Consider the following 19,910-nt stretch of genomic DNA (forward strand, 5'->3'; position numbering starts at 1 on the left):
GAATAATTATAAAATTCTCACCAATTGGTACAACACTCCAGTGAAATTAAGCAAAATATTTCCGGGTGTTTCGGACCTTTGCTGGCGATGCGAACAATCCCATGGAACAATGTTACATATATTTTGGGAATGTACAGAAATACAGAAATATTGGAATGAGATCATAGACATTTGTAACAACAAACTGCAAATGAACCTGGAAAAAGATCCAGCACTAATTCTTCTTCATCATAACAATCTTTCCACTCTTCATTACAAAAAATCTCTAACTCAATTTGCACTAAATGCAGCTAAAATTATAATACCCCGCAAATGGAAAACCAAAGCACTACCCACTCTGACAGAATGGATCTCAGAAATGGAGGATATCCGAAAATTTGAGGAATTACACGCTGAAACATATGACTCAAGGAGAGAACATTGGACAGTATGGCACCCCTGGACTACATTAATGGACAATTTATATAATCAGGAAGGCTTAAATCTTCAAATTAAATAAAGCATTATGCCAAACCAGGAAGTCAGTTAGACTACACCCACTGATATTTAAGGTATCTATGTAAGAACCTAAAGGTACTATAAAGTCAAAACTATATTGCAATATTTCGAAAGGTTTACTTGGACGTCCTCTTTCCTTTCATCATTTTAGAGAGAACTAACGAAACTGGTTGAATACAGAAATAGTTCTTGCCTGATCACTACCCCTTCCCTCCCCAAAAATTTTCCAACTCTTTACCAAATCATAACAAATTACTACGGACAGCAGACAGCAGATGGATAATACGATTACGAGTTTAAACCCTTTTTATTTCTCTACATCTGAATGTCATTTATTGGTAAAACATATGTATGATAATATTATCTGTCAAACTAATATTACCACCTATGTTGGATACTTGTTAAAACTAATAAAAATTAAAAATTAAAAAAAAAAAAAAAAAAAAAAAGAATGCATATTTAAAAATACTTTCATCTCAGATGAAAAATGGTCCATTAAAGTACATACATCTAACACACTTTTGATGACATATTAATATTTACAATAGATCACAGTACAATTGATCTATCTACATTTTCTTTTTTTTGGTAATCATTTATGTTTGTATTGTCTATCTTTCTCTTTTAAAATGTTAACATCATAATTAATTATGATATTTATATTATTCATTCTGTAAGCAGTGTGCCTTATTCAGAAGATTCCTGTATTATCCAAAAGGCTACATTAGGGCCTATGTTGTCTTGCTTAGCTCCTCTGCTATAGCTTGTGGCACTCCTGCTCTTGAAATGTGTGAGGTATGATCAGAACATTCTGAAGCAGTTTAAAGTATGCTACTAAAATGGTAAATTACATAAGGATAACGTCATATGGAGCTGTGTTGGGTGCCTTAAGTGCCATGCTTTAAGAAGCACCAAAACCCAACATTAATGTGCCTAAAACAGCCTTCCCACCATAAAATAACATTGCAGCAATCAGACAATATTTTGTACCAGTGCTTGTCAGTCAAGTTACTTGAAAAAGCACAATATTGTCTGACATACAATGGTATGAAATCTGTATCAGGTTTATATTATACTCTTTCAACATGTTGCTCCCCAACCCCTTGGATGTTGCTCCCAGTGCCCCCAAACCAGGGAGTTATTTTTGAATTCCTGACTTGGTGGCAAGTTTTGGTTAAATAAAAACAAGATTAACTACCAAATAAAGCCTCCTGTAAGCTGATAGTGTGCATAGCCACTCCCTAATAGCCAATCTTAGCCCTTACTTGGCACCTCTGTGAGCTTTTATGATGCTTGTGTTGCTCTCCAAGTCTTTTTACATTTGACTGTGGCTCAAGAAAGGTTGCAGACCTCTGATCTAGAGGAAGCACAAGAGGAATCATGCCATTTGAAAGCTCATAATAATTTCACATGAGAATCATTATAGCGCACCATTCTTGCCAAGCTATGACTCAACGCTTCTATAAACCAGTGAGTTCCTAGCACTTTTAAAAATAAACCAGAATGAACCAGTGAATTTGCATCTCTGAAGAGGTATGCTCAAAATATATATCATCAACCAACCATCTATATTTATATACGAAACATATGTTACCTAGTCAATGAGTTTACTTTGTCATGTTGGCCTTAGGGTAAGATTTTCCAGTAGCCACAAGGTTTAGCCGATTCATTCATACTTCTACAGTATCACTGACTGTAATAATACAATATCACAAACTGTTTGGTAATGTCAAAGAATTTTCTTTGAATTTTCTATGATAAAGGGGACACAAACGTCATTTTTTCCACACCATTGCTAATTTTCTTCAGTGTACAGTATAACTGAAAACATGCAACTATATCTTGTATTTATTTGTATTTATTGTAATACTATGTATTTATTTATTATCTTAATAACCCCATTTGTATTAATGTATTCTACTGTACAGCGCTGTGTACATAAGTAGCGCTTTATAAATAAAGATATACATACATACATGCCAAAATGGCAAACTAATTAATAAGCTGAGGGAACAAACTGGACTATGGATAAAACATTCTTTGCAGGTAGTGCCATTGCTGAAAGTAAACTTAAAATTAAAGGGCCCAGCACTGCAAGGCAGCACAGCATCATTGCACCACTATGCTGCATACCCACACTATGAGTGATACACCACAAAAGCAAACTATATTGCTCTGTAACTGTAAGCTGAGTAGCTCCACAAATTCAGATTTCAGAACATTAATCATATTTCTCACGTCTTTTTTTATTTAAAAAAAAACTCAGAGAAATGACAAGAAATAACCTGTTAATATGTAAAGAAGCTCTATGAGGCTGGCACCTAGAAACAGTACTGGGTACGGGTTGTCCCTTTTCCACAACTTAACAACAGCTCTAAGTAGTCTATGCCCTTTTGATGTTGTATCTTTAACAAATAATGAAAGCAAATATCACTGGTAGGGTGCAAATTAGTTTGATATCCCCAGTGACAATATTTACTGACATTTAACTCCAGGCCATAGTGCCTCTTCTTTAACAATGCATTGGCCCTAGATAAATTCACACATAGCACTGTGCTCCACATTAGATAGGGCACGTGCAGAGAACAGTATATTTTCAAGGTTTACTTTATTGCGTCTACCTTTAGCCAGTGCAAGAGGTACCCAGAGAGTACTAAACATGGTGGTAATTGTCTCTCTCCAAAATAAGCTTGAGGTTAGGGAATGTGCTTGTGTATATTTGTAAACACGCCTGCCCATAGTCTGGCCACCACAGTCTATCAGTCACATTCAACTACAGTAGTTGTTTTACACAATGGGAAAAGGGTAACCTCTCCTATCCTATCTCCCCTTAACCAGATGAAACAGCATCAGCTTGAGTTTTGTTAAGCTGATATATATTATATCTGTCAGTTAAAGGAGAAGGAAAGGCTAAGTCACTTGGGGGTACCAAAATGTTAGGCACCCCCAAGTGACTTAGATCGCTTACCTTTTACCCCGGGCTGGTGCCCCTGTACGGAGAGAACAGCACCAGCCCGGGGGAGCTGCAGCGCTTCCTACTTCCTATTCGCTTGCGCGCGCATGCGCAGTAGAGTGAAAAGCCGAACTTAAACATTAAAGTCGTCTTTTCACTCTACTGCGCATGCGCGGGCCCACGGATTTCGCCGGCAGAAGAGAGAGGAAGAAGGAAGCGCTTCCTGCAGGTACCCTGGGCTGGTGCTTTTTTCTCCTAACAGGGGCACCAGCCCAGGGTACAAGGTAAGCGATCTAAGTCACTTGGGGGTGCCTAACATTTTGGCACCCCCAAGTGACTTAGCCTTTCCTTCCCCTTTAAGGGTTTTTCATATGAACACACTATTGTACTATTTTCTTGTGTTTATCTTTGTACCTTTTACCAAAAAATTTGCTTGACTTATTATATACAAAGTAATAGGTATATATTTATATTGACTACTTTATTGCTCTTATTGTTTAAAACGCAAATAAAACTCAATAAAATGAACTGATACTAAAAACAATTTTTTTCTGCAATATAAAAATATACAATATATTGTGCATATAAGTACCCCTACTCTTACTTACATAGATATACCGTTATTCAGAAGCTATAGGTCTGCATGCATGAACTAAACCAAATATGACAACAGATCAAAAGTATACAACTGAATTCTAATTTCTTTATACATTAACCTTTTTTTAGTGAATTCACATGAAACAAAAATTAAAATGTACATAAGTTCTCTGGAGAGACAATAAGAACTACACAAACTATTATTCCAGAATTGTTATTACTCTAAAACTATTTTCATATTTCTGTAATGATAACAACAATTTTGATTTTTTAAGATTAACACCCTGAGCAGTATTTTGCCTATGCTACAGATTTCAGGCTACCTACCACACACATAATTTGAACTATTTATTTATTAGTATGTGTGACACACTCCCACACATTGTCCCCGCCTTTTAATTCAATGTGTTTTTGCATATTGGCTATTGGATGCAGAAATGAAAGATGTGAGGATAGTACCAATTCAAATCTCCTACACATGTTTAGTTACTACCCCTTTTTTACAGATGATAGGGCACAGTTCAAAAATACAAAAACCAAACACAAAAGTACAAAAATCCGACACAAGGCACCTTATTATTCATAATTTGCATGCCATTTGCATGTCTATAATATTTGCACAAATCATTTTCTATAAGCAAATATAAAAGTTATAAGAGAAAAATCATATACTCATCTAATCATAGTTTGTAGGTGAGAAAAATTCAGTGGTCCCAAATAAAACATTTAATTTATTTTAGCTTCTGTTTTTGTTGTCATGATAACTTTCTAGTGATAATTTTATACATATACAATTGGCAAATCCAAGTAAAATTTGTAAAAATGAAATGCACTCCTGAAAAATGAAAACCACGTGTACAGAGAGGGAATATGCAAAAGTGCAGATACTGCCAAGGTTGGAATCAAACTCAGGAGCCCAGTACTGCACTGACTACTGAACTGCTGTGCACCCTCATGTTATATTTCATGCTACATAAAATAAACAGCAACATAAATCAGGTTATAAATGTGTGATTTGCATTCAGACTTGTTACCTAGAAACAATACTAATCCTACATGAGACATCTTTAATGGAATGGAAGGCTTTCATTTAACTTGAGTCTTATCATTACTGAGATCTCTGTCCCCGTTGACAAACAGCAAACGGCAGCACACTTGGTAGCAGAAGCCAGGTGATGTAAGATTTTACAGTAGCAGATAAATGACTAAAATAGACTTTTGTTGTATCATCAAAAGCTAGACAATGCATACAGTATGTGTTATATATAAGTGAATTACAGACTCTTAAAAAAATCCCATTTACATGGGTTTATCCTATAGGCTACAGCTCACCCACTGGGTTTGAAGCTGAAGCCAGGAGAATAGCTGATCAGATTCCCAACTACAGACCGGTTTCGCCCTTTTTGGGGCTCATCAGTGTAGTGAAGGGTTTTCTGATCAGCTTAGGTAGAGTCACCATGTGGTTTAACAAACAAATAAATAGGGTTGAGGAGACTGCCTCATACAGACAAAAGAGTTTGGAATTCACTCCCAGAATTCCTTTTGTTTGCTTTTGTCTGTATGAGGCAGTCTCCTCAACCCTATTTATTTGTTTGTTATATATAAGGAAAGGGAAAAGATGTTGTAAGCACAGAAATAATCACACAAATGAATACATTTGTAAAAATATTCTCAATTAAATCAAACATTTGGCAATCTAACCAGATTGCTTCCTCACCTGTAGAGTGCCTGTAACCCCATTTATATCAGAAAAGAAGCCCTCTGTGTCACTGACCATTGTTTTCAGCTCAGGAAAATTAAGAGGTCTCAAATAAGAAAAATCATTTTTTTCAGATGGAGAAAAACAGGTTTTGTAACATTGCCCTTGGGAATCTGAGGGCTCCATTCTAACCTCCATGAACTTCAACGTACCATCTGTGTTTAAGTGAAGGGTTGGCCGGCACTGTTCGCTGTAGTACTTGGGCTGTGGGCTTCCAAGGCAGCATGTACACTCTGTAGAACTTGACTCTTTTCTTAAACATCTAACGAGTAATATAATGAAAGTAACCAAGGAAACTAAACTAACAGCAACCAATGATATTATCAAATACAAAGTCATCTCTGGTTTGTTATTGGAAGTAACAAAGTTTTGGGACTTAGGTTTCTCTTGAAAAATGGTGTCCTCAAGTGTAATATATATGGTAACAGTAGATGATAAAGCAGGTTCCCCATGATCCTTAACCACAATGACAAGCCTTTGATCAATTTGATCAGTTTCTTGTAATCCTCGGGCAGTTTGAATTTCTCCATGGGAAGCAGATATTTGAAACAGAGATGGATCTGTACCATCTACTATATGATAGGATAGCCACGCATTGTTTCCTGAGTCTAAATCCACTGCAGATACTTTGGTGACCAAAAAGCCAGCTGGAGCTGATGTGGGGATTTTCTGTTGAGGACTGACCTCTCTGGAGTGCTCTGGATACAACATCAAAGGGGCATTATCATTTTGATCCAATATGAAAATGAAAACGGTTATGTTGGAAGATAGCTTTGGAGATCCAGAATCTTCAACCTTCACTATAATTTGTAAAACCTGGATTTGTTCATAGTCAAAAGAACCTTGAGCATAGATATTGCCACTTTGAGAGTTGATATTTACTAAAGAAAGGATTGAAGAAGCATCAGTTTTCCTTTCAACAATAGAGTATGTCAGGACTGAATTTAACCCATCATCTGGATCAACTGCTGATACTGTACATAGAAAACTTCCAGGGTCATTGTTTTCTTTTATAAAGGCATTAAAATGTAGTTGAGAAAATGCTGGGGGATTATCATTTACGTCTGAAATATTTAAAATGATCGACAGTGTTGTGCGCAATGGAGGAGAACCCAAGTCTGTTGCAGTCAGTTCAAGAACATATTGTGCAACTTTCTCTCTATCAAGAACTCCATCTGTTACTATTGTATAACGATTGTTAAAGGGTTTTATCTTAAATGGGAGGTTTGGTGAAATCTCCACAGATACTTCTCCATTTTTACCAGAGTCTTTATCTCTCACACTGAGGAAACCGACTGCAGTTCCCAAGGCTGCATTTTCTGGTACTGCATTCAGCAGTGAGGTTAATGTTATTTCTGGTACATTATCATTAACATCTTCTATTTCTATTAGGACAAGACAACGACTTTCAAGTTCAGGATTTCCTTTGTCTTTTGCCCTTACTGATATTTCATAAAATTCTTTTTCTTCAAAATCTATAACACCATTAACTGATATTTCTCCAGACTGTTTGTTTAGTGTAAACAGTTCTTTTACAGAATCCAATGTATCATAGTCAAAGAAGTATTCAATTTCTCCATTAAGCCCTTCATCCCGATCGGTTGCATTCAGTTTCAAAATAACTGTATTTTGTGGTGCATTTTCTTGTAAAACAACTTTATATGTAGGATGATCAAAAACTGGAGCATTATCATTACTGTCTAGAACAATAACAGTTATCTGAGATGTACCCGATCTGGGTGGATTGCCACCATCAAAAGCAGTAATTGTAAGTTTATGATATTCCTTTTCTTCTCTATCTAAATTTTTTTCTATAATTAATTCTAAAACGAGTGTCCCATCTTTTCTACTGTTTACTGATAAGGAGAAATATGGGTTTGGAGTCAGTGTGTATTTGGAGACACCGTTAGTGCTTATGTCTGGATCCTGAGCATTCTCCAAACGAAACCGTGTGCCTGGATTTGCCAGAGCTTCAGAAATTTTAATTAACTGCTCATTTCTCAAAAACAAAGGAGAATTGTCATTTATGTCAACAATTTCAATTTCTAAACTGAAAAGCTCCAGTGGATTTTCAATGATTATTTCTAAAGGTAATACACATCTTGTACTGGATCCACACAAGGTTTCTCGGTCGATCTTTTCATTAACAGTCAAGTCTCCATTTCTGGGGTTCAGTGCAAAATATTTTACATTTCCATCTGTGCCCAGTCGCATTCTGCGTTTAGGAATATCTGCAGAATTCAATACAAGATCCTGAGCTACATTTGCTATAAAAGTCCCTGGTCTTGATTCTTCAGTAACTGAATAACGAAGCTGCCCAGAGACCCAGCCCAAGCTACAAAGAAAAGGAAAAATGACTACTTGCCATTTCCAATGCTTTGTTGGGTTGTGGATGTCCATAATGTGAATCCTTTTCTTGAATCAGCATGTGGTGAAAATCTTTCATCATCCCAAAACAGAAGAGAACCAGTTGTTTGTATTAAAAGCCATCAAAACCATAAGAGCCATATTAAAAATTAGAGCCATCCACAAGGTATTTTATCGGAACAGCAGCTAAGCCTTCTGTGTGACTGGAGAGAAGGGAGGAAACTCCTGAGAAGGGGAGGAGAATGACTGGATGACATGAGCAGATCTGCTGTAGGAAAAATATCTGTCTGATAGACTATTCTGCCCTCTTCTGGCCATTTATATTAATTCTGATATCTAATTATAAATTTTAAGAAAATGTTGTTTTTTAAGAAATGTATATATCCCTTTAGCAACATTTCTTTGATAATTGTGCATTTAATAAAGTAATAAAGGATTTAGATGACAGTGCAAGTAATAAACAGCAAAAGATACCAACCACTTCCTTACAACATATTATTTTAAAATACAAGTATGCATATTTAAAAATACTTTCATCTCAGATGAAAAATGGTCCATTAAAGGACATACATCTAACACACTTTTGATGACATATTAATACTCACAATAGATCACAATACAATTGATCTATCTACATTTTCTAATTCTTTGGTAATCATTTATTTTTGTATTGTCTATATTTTCCTTTTAAAATTTTAACATCATAATTAATTATGATATTCATATTATTCATTCTGTAAGCAGTGTGCCTTATTCAGAAGATTCCTGTATTATCCAAAAGGCTACATTAGGGCCTATGTTGGCTTGCTTAGCCCCTCTGCTATAGCTTGTGGCACTCCTGCTTTTGAAATATGTGAGGAATGATCAGCAGATTCTGAGGCAGTTTAAAGTATGCTACTTTAGAATGCAGTAAAATGGTAAATTACATAAGGATAATGTCACATAGAGTTGTTTTGGATGCCTTAAGTGCCATGCTTTAAGAAGTACCAAAACCCAACATTAATGTGCCTAAAACAGCCTCCCCACCATAAAATAACATTGCAGCAATCAGACAATATTTTGTACCAGTGCTTGTCAGTCAAATTACTTGAAAAAGCACAATATTGTCTGACAAGCAATGGTGTGAAATCTGTATCATGTTTATATTATACTCTTTCATAAGTATCTGAGTACATGGACCATATACTGTAAAAAAATTAAATCTTGTAGACTAGAAAATGTTGGACAATGGTTATGGCTTGACCCTAATACAATGATAAATTAAGCTCAGCCAACAAAGGATAATTTGATATTTGAGGTAAATTTGATCATAGGCTAGTTCAGAGACCCCTTGGATGTTGCTCTCAGTGCCCCCAAACCAGGTAGTTATTTTTGAATTCCTGACTTGGTGGAAAGTTTTGGTTAAATAAAAACAAAATTAACTACCAAATAAAGCCCCCTGTAAGCTGATAGTGTGCATAGAGGCTGCCTAATAGCCAATCTTAGCCCTTATTTGGCTCCTCCATGAACTTTTATGGTGCTTGTATTGCTCTCCAAGTCTTTTTACATTTGACTGTGGCTCTGGTCTAAAGGAAGCACAATCATGTCATTTTAAAGCTCATAATCATTTCACATGAGAATCATTATAGCGCACCATTCTTGCCAACCTAGCACTCAACATTTCTATAAACCAGTGAGTTCCTAGCACTTATAAAGATAAACCAGAATGAACCAGTGATTTTGCTATCTCTAGAGAGGTATGCTCAAAATAGATATCATCAACCAACCATCTACAGTATATTTATATAAGAAACACGTGTTTTCTAGTCAATGAGCTTCCTTTGTCTTGTTGGCCTTAAGGTGAGAGTTTCCAGTAGCCACAAGGTTTAGCCCATTCATTCATTCTCTGATAGCAGTTAGTTTACTGCTCTCCTACAGTATCACAGATTGTAATAATAAAATATCACAAACTGTTTGGTAATGTTGACAAATTTTCTTTGACTTTTCTATGATAAAGGGGACACAAACATGTAATCTTTCCCACACCATTGTCAGTTTTCTTCAGTGTACAGTATCACTGAAAACATGCCAAAGTGGCAAACTAATTAATAAGTTGAGGGAACAAACTGGAATATGGATAGAATTTTTTTTGCAGGTAGCGCCATTGCTGAAATTAAAATGAAAGGGCCCAGCACTGCACCACTGCACCACTGTGCTGCATATCCACACTATAAGTGATACACCACAAAAGCAAACTATATTACTCTGTAACTGCAAGCTGAGTAGCTCAACAGATTTCAGAACATTATTCAAATTCCCCACAAGTCTTTCTTATTTTTAAAAACTCAGAGAAATGACAAGAACTAACCTGTTAATATGTATAGAAGCTCTAAGAGGCTAACACTTAGAAAAAAATACTGGGTATGGGCTGTCCCTTTTCCAAAACTTAACAACAGCTCTAAGTAGTCTATGTCCTTTTAATGTTGTATCTTTAAACGACAATGAAAGCACATATCACTGGTAGGGTGCCAATTAGTTAGACATCCCCAGTGACAATATTTACTGACATTTAACTCCAGACCAGAGTGCCTCTTTAACAATGCACAGGCCCTGGATCCATTCACAAAAAGCACAGTGCTCCACATTAGATAGGGCATGTGCACAGAACAGTACATTTAGCCAGTGCCCAGAGAGCCAGGTACCCATAGAGTACTAAACATGGTGGTAACTGTCTCTCTCCAAAAATAAGCATGAGGTTAGGGAATGTGCTTGTGTATATTTGTAAACACGCCTGCCCATTGTCAGTCAACCATACTCTATCAGTCAAATTCAACTACAGTAGTTGTTTTACATAATGGGGAAAGGCCCTCTCTTATCCTATCTCCTCTTAATCAGATGATTAGCAAAATACTTGCTTGACTTAGGTATATATTTATACTAACTATTTATTGTTCTTATTATTAAAACTCAATACAATGTATTGATAGTAAAAACTATTTTTTTTTCAGTATAAAAAATATCTTGTTCATATAAGTACCCCTACTCTTACTTACATAGCTATACTAAAGAAAAACGTTATTCAGCAGCTATAGGTCTGCATGCATGAACTAAACCAAATATGACAACAGATCAAAAGTATACAACTGAATTCTAATTTCTTTATAGATTAAGCATTTTCAGTGAATTCACATGAAACAAAAATTAAAATGTACATAAGTTCTCTAGAGCGACAAAAAGAACTACACAAACTATTATTCTAGAATTATTACTCTGAAACTACTTTCATATTTCTGTGATGAAAACAACAATTTAGACTGTTTTAAGGTTAACACACTGAGCAGTATTTTGCCTATGCTACAGATTCCTTGGCTACCTACCACACACATAATTTGAACTATTCATTTATTAGTATGTGTGACACACTCCCACACATTGTCCCCGCTATTGGATGCAGAAATGAAAGATGTGAGGATAGTACCAATTCAAATCTCCTACACATGTTTAGTTACTACCCCTTTTTTACAGATGATAGGGCACAGTTCAAAAATACAAAAACCAAACACCAAAGTACAAAAATCAGACACAAGCACCTTATTATTCATCATTTGCATGCCATTTGCATGTCTATAATATTTGCACAAATCATTTCTTAAAAGCAAAAATAAAAGTTATAAGAGAAAAATCATATATTCAACTAATCATAATTTGTAGGTGAGAAAAGTTCAGTGGTCCCAAATAAAACATTTAATTTATTTTAGCTTCTGTTTTTGTTGTCATGATAACTTTCTAGTGATAATAACATATATAATTGACAAATCCAAGTTAAAAATGAAATGCACTATAAGATGATACATACATGTACTGTAAACCAACTCTAATGTTATTATATGTTGTAGATATGGAAGAGGAAATACAAATCTAGAGACTGCAGACCTCTTCTACACAACCATACATGGATGAAAACCACATGTACAAAGAGGGAATATACAAAGTGCAGATACTGCTAAGGTTGGAATCAAACTCAGGAGCCCAGTACTGCACTGACTACTGAACTGCTGTGCACCCGCATTTTATATTTCATTTTTAAATATCAATATCCATTAATGCTACATAAAATAAACAGCAACATAAATCAGGTTATAAATGTGTGATTTGCATTCAGACTTGTTACCTAGAAACAATACTAGTTCTACATGAGACATCCATAATCGAATGGAAGGCTTTCATTTAACTTGAGTCTGTTCATTACTGAGATCTCTGTCCACTGTTGACAAACAGCAAACGGCAGCACACTTGGTAGCAGAAGCCAGGAGATGTAAGATTTTACAGTAGCAGATAAATAACTAAAATATACTTTAGTTGTATCATCAATACAATACATGTGTGTTATATATAAGGAAAGGGAAAAGATGTAAGCACAGAAATAATCTCATAAATGAATACATTTGTAAATATATTCTAAATGAAATCAAACATTTGGCAATCTAACCGGATTGCTTCCTCACCTGTAGAGTGCCAGTGACCCCATTTATATCAGAAAAGAAGCCCTCTGTATCACTGACCATTGTTTTCAGCTCAGGAAAATTAAGAGGTCTCAAATAAGAAAAATCATTTTTTTCTGATGGAGAAAAACAGGTTTTGTAACATTGCCCTTGGGGATCTGAGGGCTCCATTCTAACCTCCATGAACTTCAACGTACCATGTGTTTAAGTGAAGGGTTGGCCGGCACTGTTCGGTGTAGTACTTGGGCTGTGGGCTTCCAAGGCAGCATGCACACGTTGTAGAACTTGACTCTTTTCTTAAACATCTAACAAGTAATATAATGAAAGTAACCAAGGAAACTAAACTAACAGCAACCAGTGATATTATCAAATACAAAGTCATCTCTGGTTTGTTATTGGAAGTAACAAAGTTTTGGGACTTAGGTTTCTCTTGAAAAATGGTGTCCTCAAGTGTAATATATATGGTAACAGTAGTTGATAAAGCAGGTTCCCCATGATCCTTAACCACAATGACAAGCCTTTGATCAATTTGATCAGTTTCTTGTAATCCTCGGGCAGTTCGGATTTCTCCATGGGAAGCAGATACTTGAAACAGAGATGGATCTGTACCATCTACTATATGATAGGATAGCCACGCATTGTGTCCTGAGTCTAAATCCACTGCAGATACTTTGGTGACCAAAAAGCCAGCTGGAGCTGAGGTGGGGATTTTCTGTTGAGGACTGACCTCTCTGGAGTGCTCTGGATACAACATCAAAGGGGCATTATCATTTTGATCCAATATGAAAAGGAAAACTGTTATGTTGGATGATAGCTTTGGAGATCCAGAATCTTCAACCTTCACTGTAATTTGTAAAACCTGGATTTGTTCATAGTCAAATGACCCTTGTGCATAGATATTTCCAGTCTTAGAGTTGATATTTACTAAAGAAAGGATTGAAGAAGCATCCGTCTTCCTTTCAACAATAGAGTAAGTCAGGACTGAATTTAACCCATCATCTGGATCAACTGCTGATACTGTACATAGAAAACTTCCAGGGTTGTTGTTTTCTTTTATAAAGGCATTTAAATGTGGCTGAGAAAATGCTGGGGGATTATCATTTATGTCTGAAATATTTAAAATGACAGACATTGTTGTGTGCAATAGAGGAGAACCCAAGTCTGTTGCAGTCAGCTCAAGAACATATTGTGCAACTCTCTCTCTATCAAGAACTCCATCTGTTACTATTGTGTAGCGATTGTTAAAGGGTTTTATCTTAAATGGGAGGTTTGGTGAAATCTCCACAGATACTTCTCCATTTTTACCTGAGTCTTTATCTCTCACACTGAGGAAACCGACTGCAGTTCCCAAGGCTGCATTTTCTGGTACTGCATTCAGCAGTGAGGTTAATGTTATTTCTGGTACATTATCATTAACATCTTCTATTTCTATTAGGACAAGACAGTGACTTTCATGTTCAGGATTTCCTTTGTCTTTTGCCCTTACTGATATTTCATAAAACTCTTTTTCTTCAAAATCTATAACACCATTAACTGAGATCTCTCCATACTGTTGGTTTAGTGTAAACAATTCTTTCACCGAATGTAATGTATGGTAGTCAAAAAAGTATTCAATTTCTCCATTAAGTCCTTCATCCCGATCGGTTGCATTCAGTTTCAAAATAACAGTATTTTGTGGTGTATTTTCTTGTACAATAACTTTATATGTGGGATGATCAAAAACCGGAGCATTATCATTACTGTCTAGAACAATTACAGTTAACTGAGATGTACCAGATCTGGGTGGATTACCACTATCAAAAGCAGTAATTGTAAGTTTATGATAATCCTTTTCTTCTCTATCTAAATGTTTTTCTAAAATTAATTCTGGAACCAGTGTCCCATCTTTTCTACTGTTTACCGATAAAGAGAAATATGGGTTTGGAGTCAGTGTGTATTTGGAAACACCGTTAGTGCTTATGTCTAGATCCTGAGCACTCTCCAAACGAAACCGTGTGCCTGGATTTGCCAGAGCTTCAGAAATTTTTATTAACTGATCACTGCTCAAAAACAAAGGAAAATTGTCATTTATGTCAACAATTTCAATTTCTAAACTAAAAAGCTCCAGTGGGTTTTCAATAATTATTTCTAAAGGTAATACACATCTTGTACTGGATCCACACAAGGTTTCTCGGTCGATCTTTTCATTAACAGTCAAGTCTCCATTTCTGGGGTTCAGTGCAAAATATTTTACATTTCCATCTGTGCCCAGTCGCATTCTGCGTTTAGGAATATCTGCAGAATTCAATACAAGATCCTGAGCTACATTTGCTATAAAAGTCCCTGGTCCTGATTCTTCAGTAACTGAATAACGAAGCTGCCCAGAGACCCAGCCCAAGCTACAAAGAAAAGGAAAAATGACTACTTGCCATTTCCAATGCTTTGTTGGGTTGTGGATGTCCATAATGTGAATCCTTTTGTTGAATCAGCATGTGGTGAAAATCTTTCATCATCCCAGAAGAGAAGTGAGCCAGTTGTTTGTATTAAAATCCATCAAAACAATAAAAGCCATATTAAAAACTAGAGCCATCCACAAGGTATTTTATCGGAACAGCAGCTAAGCCTTCTGTGTGACTGGAGAGAAGGGAGGAAACTCCTGAGAAGGGGAGGAGAATGACTGGATGACATGAGCAGATCTGCTGTAGGAAAAATATCTGTCTGATAGACTATTCTGCCCTCTTCTGGCCATTTATATAAATTCCTATTACTAATTAAAATTTTAAAGAAAATGTTGTTACAAGTATCCCTTTCATTTATTTAATCATTTTGCACTTATTAAAGAATCTAGATATGAATTTAAGCAATAAATAGGAAAAGATACCAATAAGATCCTTACTAAAGAACAACATATTGCTTGCAATTTTATTAAAACATATAGAAATATGCATATTTCCACCTCAAATTAAAATGGACCATTAAAATATATGTATCTAACACACTTTTGAAGATGTATTAGTACACACCCTGGATCACAATAACATTTGTTTGTCTAGATTTTTTTTATTATTTTAAAGATGTTTTAGGTTTTTATTGCCTATATTTTTGTCACATATAGATTCCCAAACCCAGAACAAGTGCAAAGATTCTGGTCAGAGATCACCCTTCTGCCCATAACAGCTGCCTTTTACTTTGGGAGGAGCCCTCTGCTACTCAGATGCCACCAGGACTTATTGTGAGAGAACCAAGGCAGAGGTTCTGAGCAGGCTAGGGAACCAGAGCAAGTAACAAGAATAACAAGGGTAAGAAAAGCAGTCCCAGAGAACAGGCTGGGGTCAAAACCAACTAGCAGCGAGGTACAGAATCCAGAGTACTCAAGAAATGGGCAAATGGACAGTTCAGGCAGCAACACATCCAATTTAAGGTCAGGCAGAGGTTAGAAACACAAGAATCTGAGCTTCTGACAGAACCTGTATTGGGCACCAAAAACAAGACGTGGTGCCAAATATTTGAATTTCATGCAAAGCACAATGATGTCAAAATAAAAGGTTGCTTTGTCAAAATATAAGGTTGCAGATATTTGTCAAACATGGCAGAACTACATGCAGTGTGCAAGAAGGGAGACTGCGGGCCTCCCATGAACAGAATGGCGGGTATCGCCTCCGTCCAGGTAACCTTACAATTTCCTTTTTAAAATTTTAAAAACATAATTTTTAAATGATTAGCAGTGTCATTATAGTGGCATATCTAGAGCATACCAAGCACAACCTTCCATAGGATCACTATGCAGTTGGTGCTCCTGAAGTCATCAGTGCACTGGACATACTATAAAGCTGCAGAAAATTTTTTGCCACTTCTGAAATAATAGAGATTTCTCTGTGTAGAGGAAGAAACTACAGTGCAGCTGCATGTAATAAGAATTATATATACTGTAAAATTTATATTCACAATTTTAGACTATATTTGCAAACCATTTTGTTAAAATGACTTGGTAAATATAGTGTCTTCTATATTCTTTCTCTAAACAGTGTGTCTAATTTAGTAGATTGCTGTATTATCTAGAAACCCTAAAGTTTGGGGCAATCAGCCGGCATGTGTAAGCGATGATCAGAATATTCTGTGCATGTCCAGTGACATTGCAATTGGGTAGATGAGGCATGTATAAGGAACCCCAGTGTGTTTAAGTAGTTCACTTTAGAGAAAGAGAGTCCTTCGGTATTATATAACTGCTTTATCTTCTTCAGTAGAGAATTATATATCAAACCTGAACAGAACTTTCATTATTATACATACAGTAAACCGGGTGTGACAAATAATGTGTATCAGGGACAAACTGATCCTAATTATTAATTCTGCTGTTAAAATAGATGAGGTTAAGTCACCCTTTAAGATTTGTCATTTTTCTCAATTCACATATTCAAGCTAGTTATTTTAGTAAGTCTTATGACTTGTTCTGGACAAAGTATACTGCTTTCAAATGCAGGAAGATGACTGTAATGTAACATGGAGCTGCTTTTGGGTGTGCCTGAAGTGCTTAAGCCGGTCCCCATACAGTATACCATTAAACTGATCAGACGAGTGCATGTAGAAGTGTTTTCAGTCAATAGTTGCTTAAGAAAAGCAATGGTATGAAACCTGTATCATGTTTATCATATAATTTTCTATCTTTGAGTATTGGGATCATATTAAGGAAAACATCTTGTGGACAGAAAAATCTTTAAAAAATAGTTGTGGCTTGACCCAAATGCTACAGGAAATTATATTCAACCAATAAAGGATATTTTGATATTTGACATTTGAGATTAATTGGATCACAGTTCAGAGGAAGCACAAGAGAAACCACAAATGGTGAGTCACTGGATCATGAAAGCTCATAACCAATTCACATGAGAATCACTATAGTACCACCATTCATGCCAAGCTACAATTCAACATTTTTTTTTTTAAAAACCAGTGAGTTCCTAGCACTTTTAAAGACAAATCAGAAGAAATTGCTGAAGACAGTATGGAATATATAGCATTTTCCCAATAAAGTGATTGGTGTTCTGATGTACCATGTTGCTCACACACAGTACAGATGGAGCAAAAAACATTGCCACAAATGTCCCAGGACCCCACACAACATGACAACTGATAGTATTGATGTAAAAGGCAGTCACTATGTTATGATATTTTATTACAAATTATACTTCTCCCTTCTCTAAGTCTCTCCTCTGGAGATGTATGCTCTAAATAGATATCAGCACCCAACAATTCATCTTTATATAAGCTACACATTACCCCCTAGTCACTGAGCTGCTTATGTATTCTATAAAATGTGCTTGGCGGACTTAGGCAAAGATTTCCAGTAGCCACAGGGTTTATCCTATTTATTCATTTTCCACTCATACAGTACCACTGGCTGTAAAAAATAAAATATTAAGAACTATTTGGTATTGTCAGGGATTTTGTTTCTTGACTGATGAGCTGATGGAGAAAACTGGAGCAAGGATATAAAACTCTTTGCAGATAGTGCCCTGGTTGAAATTGAACCAAGGGCCCAGCATTGCAAGGGAGAAATACTAACCAATGCACCATTGTGCTGCATATTCCTACTAAGGGTGATTTACAAAAATAAGCTAAATTACTCTGTAGCTGCTGAGTAGCTCCACCAATTTAAACAAATTTCAGAACATTAAACATATACCCCACTTATATTTAAGAGCTGACATGCAAACCTGTTAACATGCATTAATGCTCTATACAGCTTCCACCTTCTAGAAAAAGTACTGGGCATGGGTTGAGCCTTGGCTTAAAATCAAAATTAACAACAGCTCAAAGTTGTCTATTACCTTTTGATTTTGTTTCTTTAAAAGATCATACAAGCAAATATCACAGCAAATATCACTGGTAGGGTGAATAATTTGTTAGACATCCCCCAGTGACAAGACGTGGTGCCAAATATTTGAATTTCATGCAAAGCACAATGATGTCAAAATAAAAGGTTGCTTTGTCAAAATATAAGGTTGCAGATATTTGTCAAACATGGCAGAACTACATGCAGTGTGCAAGAAGGGAGACTGCGGGCCTCCCATGAACAGAATGGCGGGTATCGCCTCCGTCCAGGTAACCTTACAATTTCCTTTTTAAAATTTTAAAAACATAATTTTTAAATGATTAGCAGTGTCATTATAGTGGCATATCTAGAGCATACCAAGCACAACCTTCCATAGGATCACTATGCAGTTGGTGCTCCTGAAGTCATCAGTGCACTGGACATACTATAAAGCTGCAGAAAATTTTTTGCCACTTCTGAAATAATAGAGATTTCTCTGTGTAGAGGAAGAAACTACAGTGCAGCTGCATGTAATAAGAATTATATATACTGTAAAATTTATATTCACAATTTTAGACTATATTTGCAAACCATTTTGTTAAAATGACTTGGTAAATATAGTGTCTTCTATATTCTTTCTCTAAACAGTGTGTCTAATTTAGTAGATTGCTGTATTATCTAGAAACCCTAAAGTTTGGGGCAATCAGCCGGCATGTGTAAGCGATGATCAGAATATTCTGTGCATGTCCAGTGACATTGCAATTGGGTAGATGAGGCATGTATAAGGAACCCCAGTGTGTTTAAGTAGTTCACTTTAGAGAAAGAGAGTCCTTCGGTATTATATAACTGCTTTATCTTCTTCAGTAGAGAATTATATATCAAACCTGAACAGAACTTTCATTATTATACATACAGTAAACCGGGTGTGACAAATAATGTGTATCAGGGACAAACTGATCCTAATTATTAATTCTGCTGTTAAAATAGATGAGGTTAAGTCACCCTTTAAGATTTGTCATTTTTCTCAATTCACATATTCAAGCTAGTTATTTTAGTAAGTCTTATGACTTGTTCTGGACAAAGTATACTGCTTTCAAATGCAGGAAGATGACTGTAATGTAACATGGAGCTGCTTTTGGGTGTGCCTGAAGTGCTTAAGCCGGTCCCCATACAGTATACCATTAAACTGATCAGACGAGTGCATGTAGAAGTGTTTTCAGTCAATAGTTGCTTAAGAAAAGCAATGGTATGAAACCTGTATCATGTTTATCATATAATTTTCTATCTTTGAGTATTGGGATCATATTAAGGAAAACATCTTGTGGACAGAAAAATCTTTAAAAAATAGTTGTGGCTTGACCCAAATGCTACAGGAAATTATATTCAACCAATAAAGGATATTTTGATATTTGACATTTGAGATTAATTGGATCACAGTTCAGAGGAAGCACAAGAGAAACCACA

At 35.9% G+C, this 19,910-nt stretch overlaps 2 protein-coding genes across 29 annotated transcripts in view; both read right to left on the reverse strand.

The window, feature by feature from the left end:
* The window catches only part of pcdhga11 (protocadherin gamma subfamily A, 11), a 264,554-nt gene that overhangs the window by 73,294 nt on the left and 171,350 nt on the right, over positions 1–19,910 (reverse strand). For 2 of the 28 annotated variants that reach the window (XM_012959229.2, XM_012959223.2), the window contains exon 1: positions 5,766–8,422. In XM_012959229.2, the coding sequence (XP_012814683.2) occupies positions 5,766–8,207 (2,442 nt within the window). In that variant the 5' untranslated portion in view covers positions 8,208–8,422. 28 annotated transcript variants of the gene reach the window in all.
* Positions 12,665–15,527, reverse strand: LOC105946857 (protocadherin gamma-C5-like). Its single transcript, XM_031898782.1, has one exon. The coding sequence runs from the start codon at positions 15,096–15,098 to the stop codon at positions 12,828–12,830; it is 2,271 nt and encodes a 756-aa protein (XP_031754642.1). The 5' UTR covers positions 15,099–15,527; the 3' UTR covers positions 12,665–12,827.

This window comes from Xenopus tropicalis, chromosome 3 (genome assembly GCF_000004195.4).
Source record: "Xenopus tropicalis strain Nigerian chromosome 3, UCB_Xtro_10.0, whole genome shotgun sequence".
NCBI lineage: Eukaryota > Metazoa > Chordata > Amphibia > Anura > Pipidae > Xenopus > Xenopus tropicalis.

Excerpts from the sequence above, each read along its gene's own strand:
- LOC105946857 (XM_031898782.1), bottom strand. The coding sequence starts at position 15,098 with ATGGACATCCACAACCCAACAAAGCATTGGAAATGGCAAGTAGTCATT.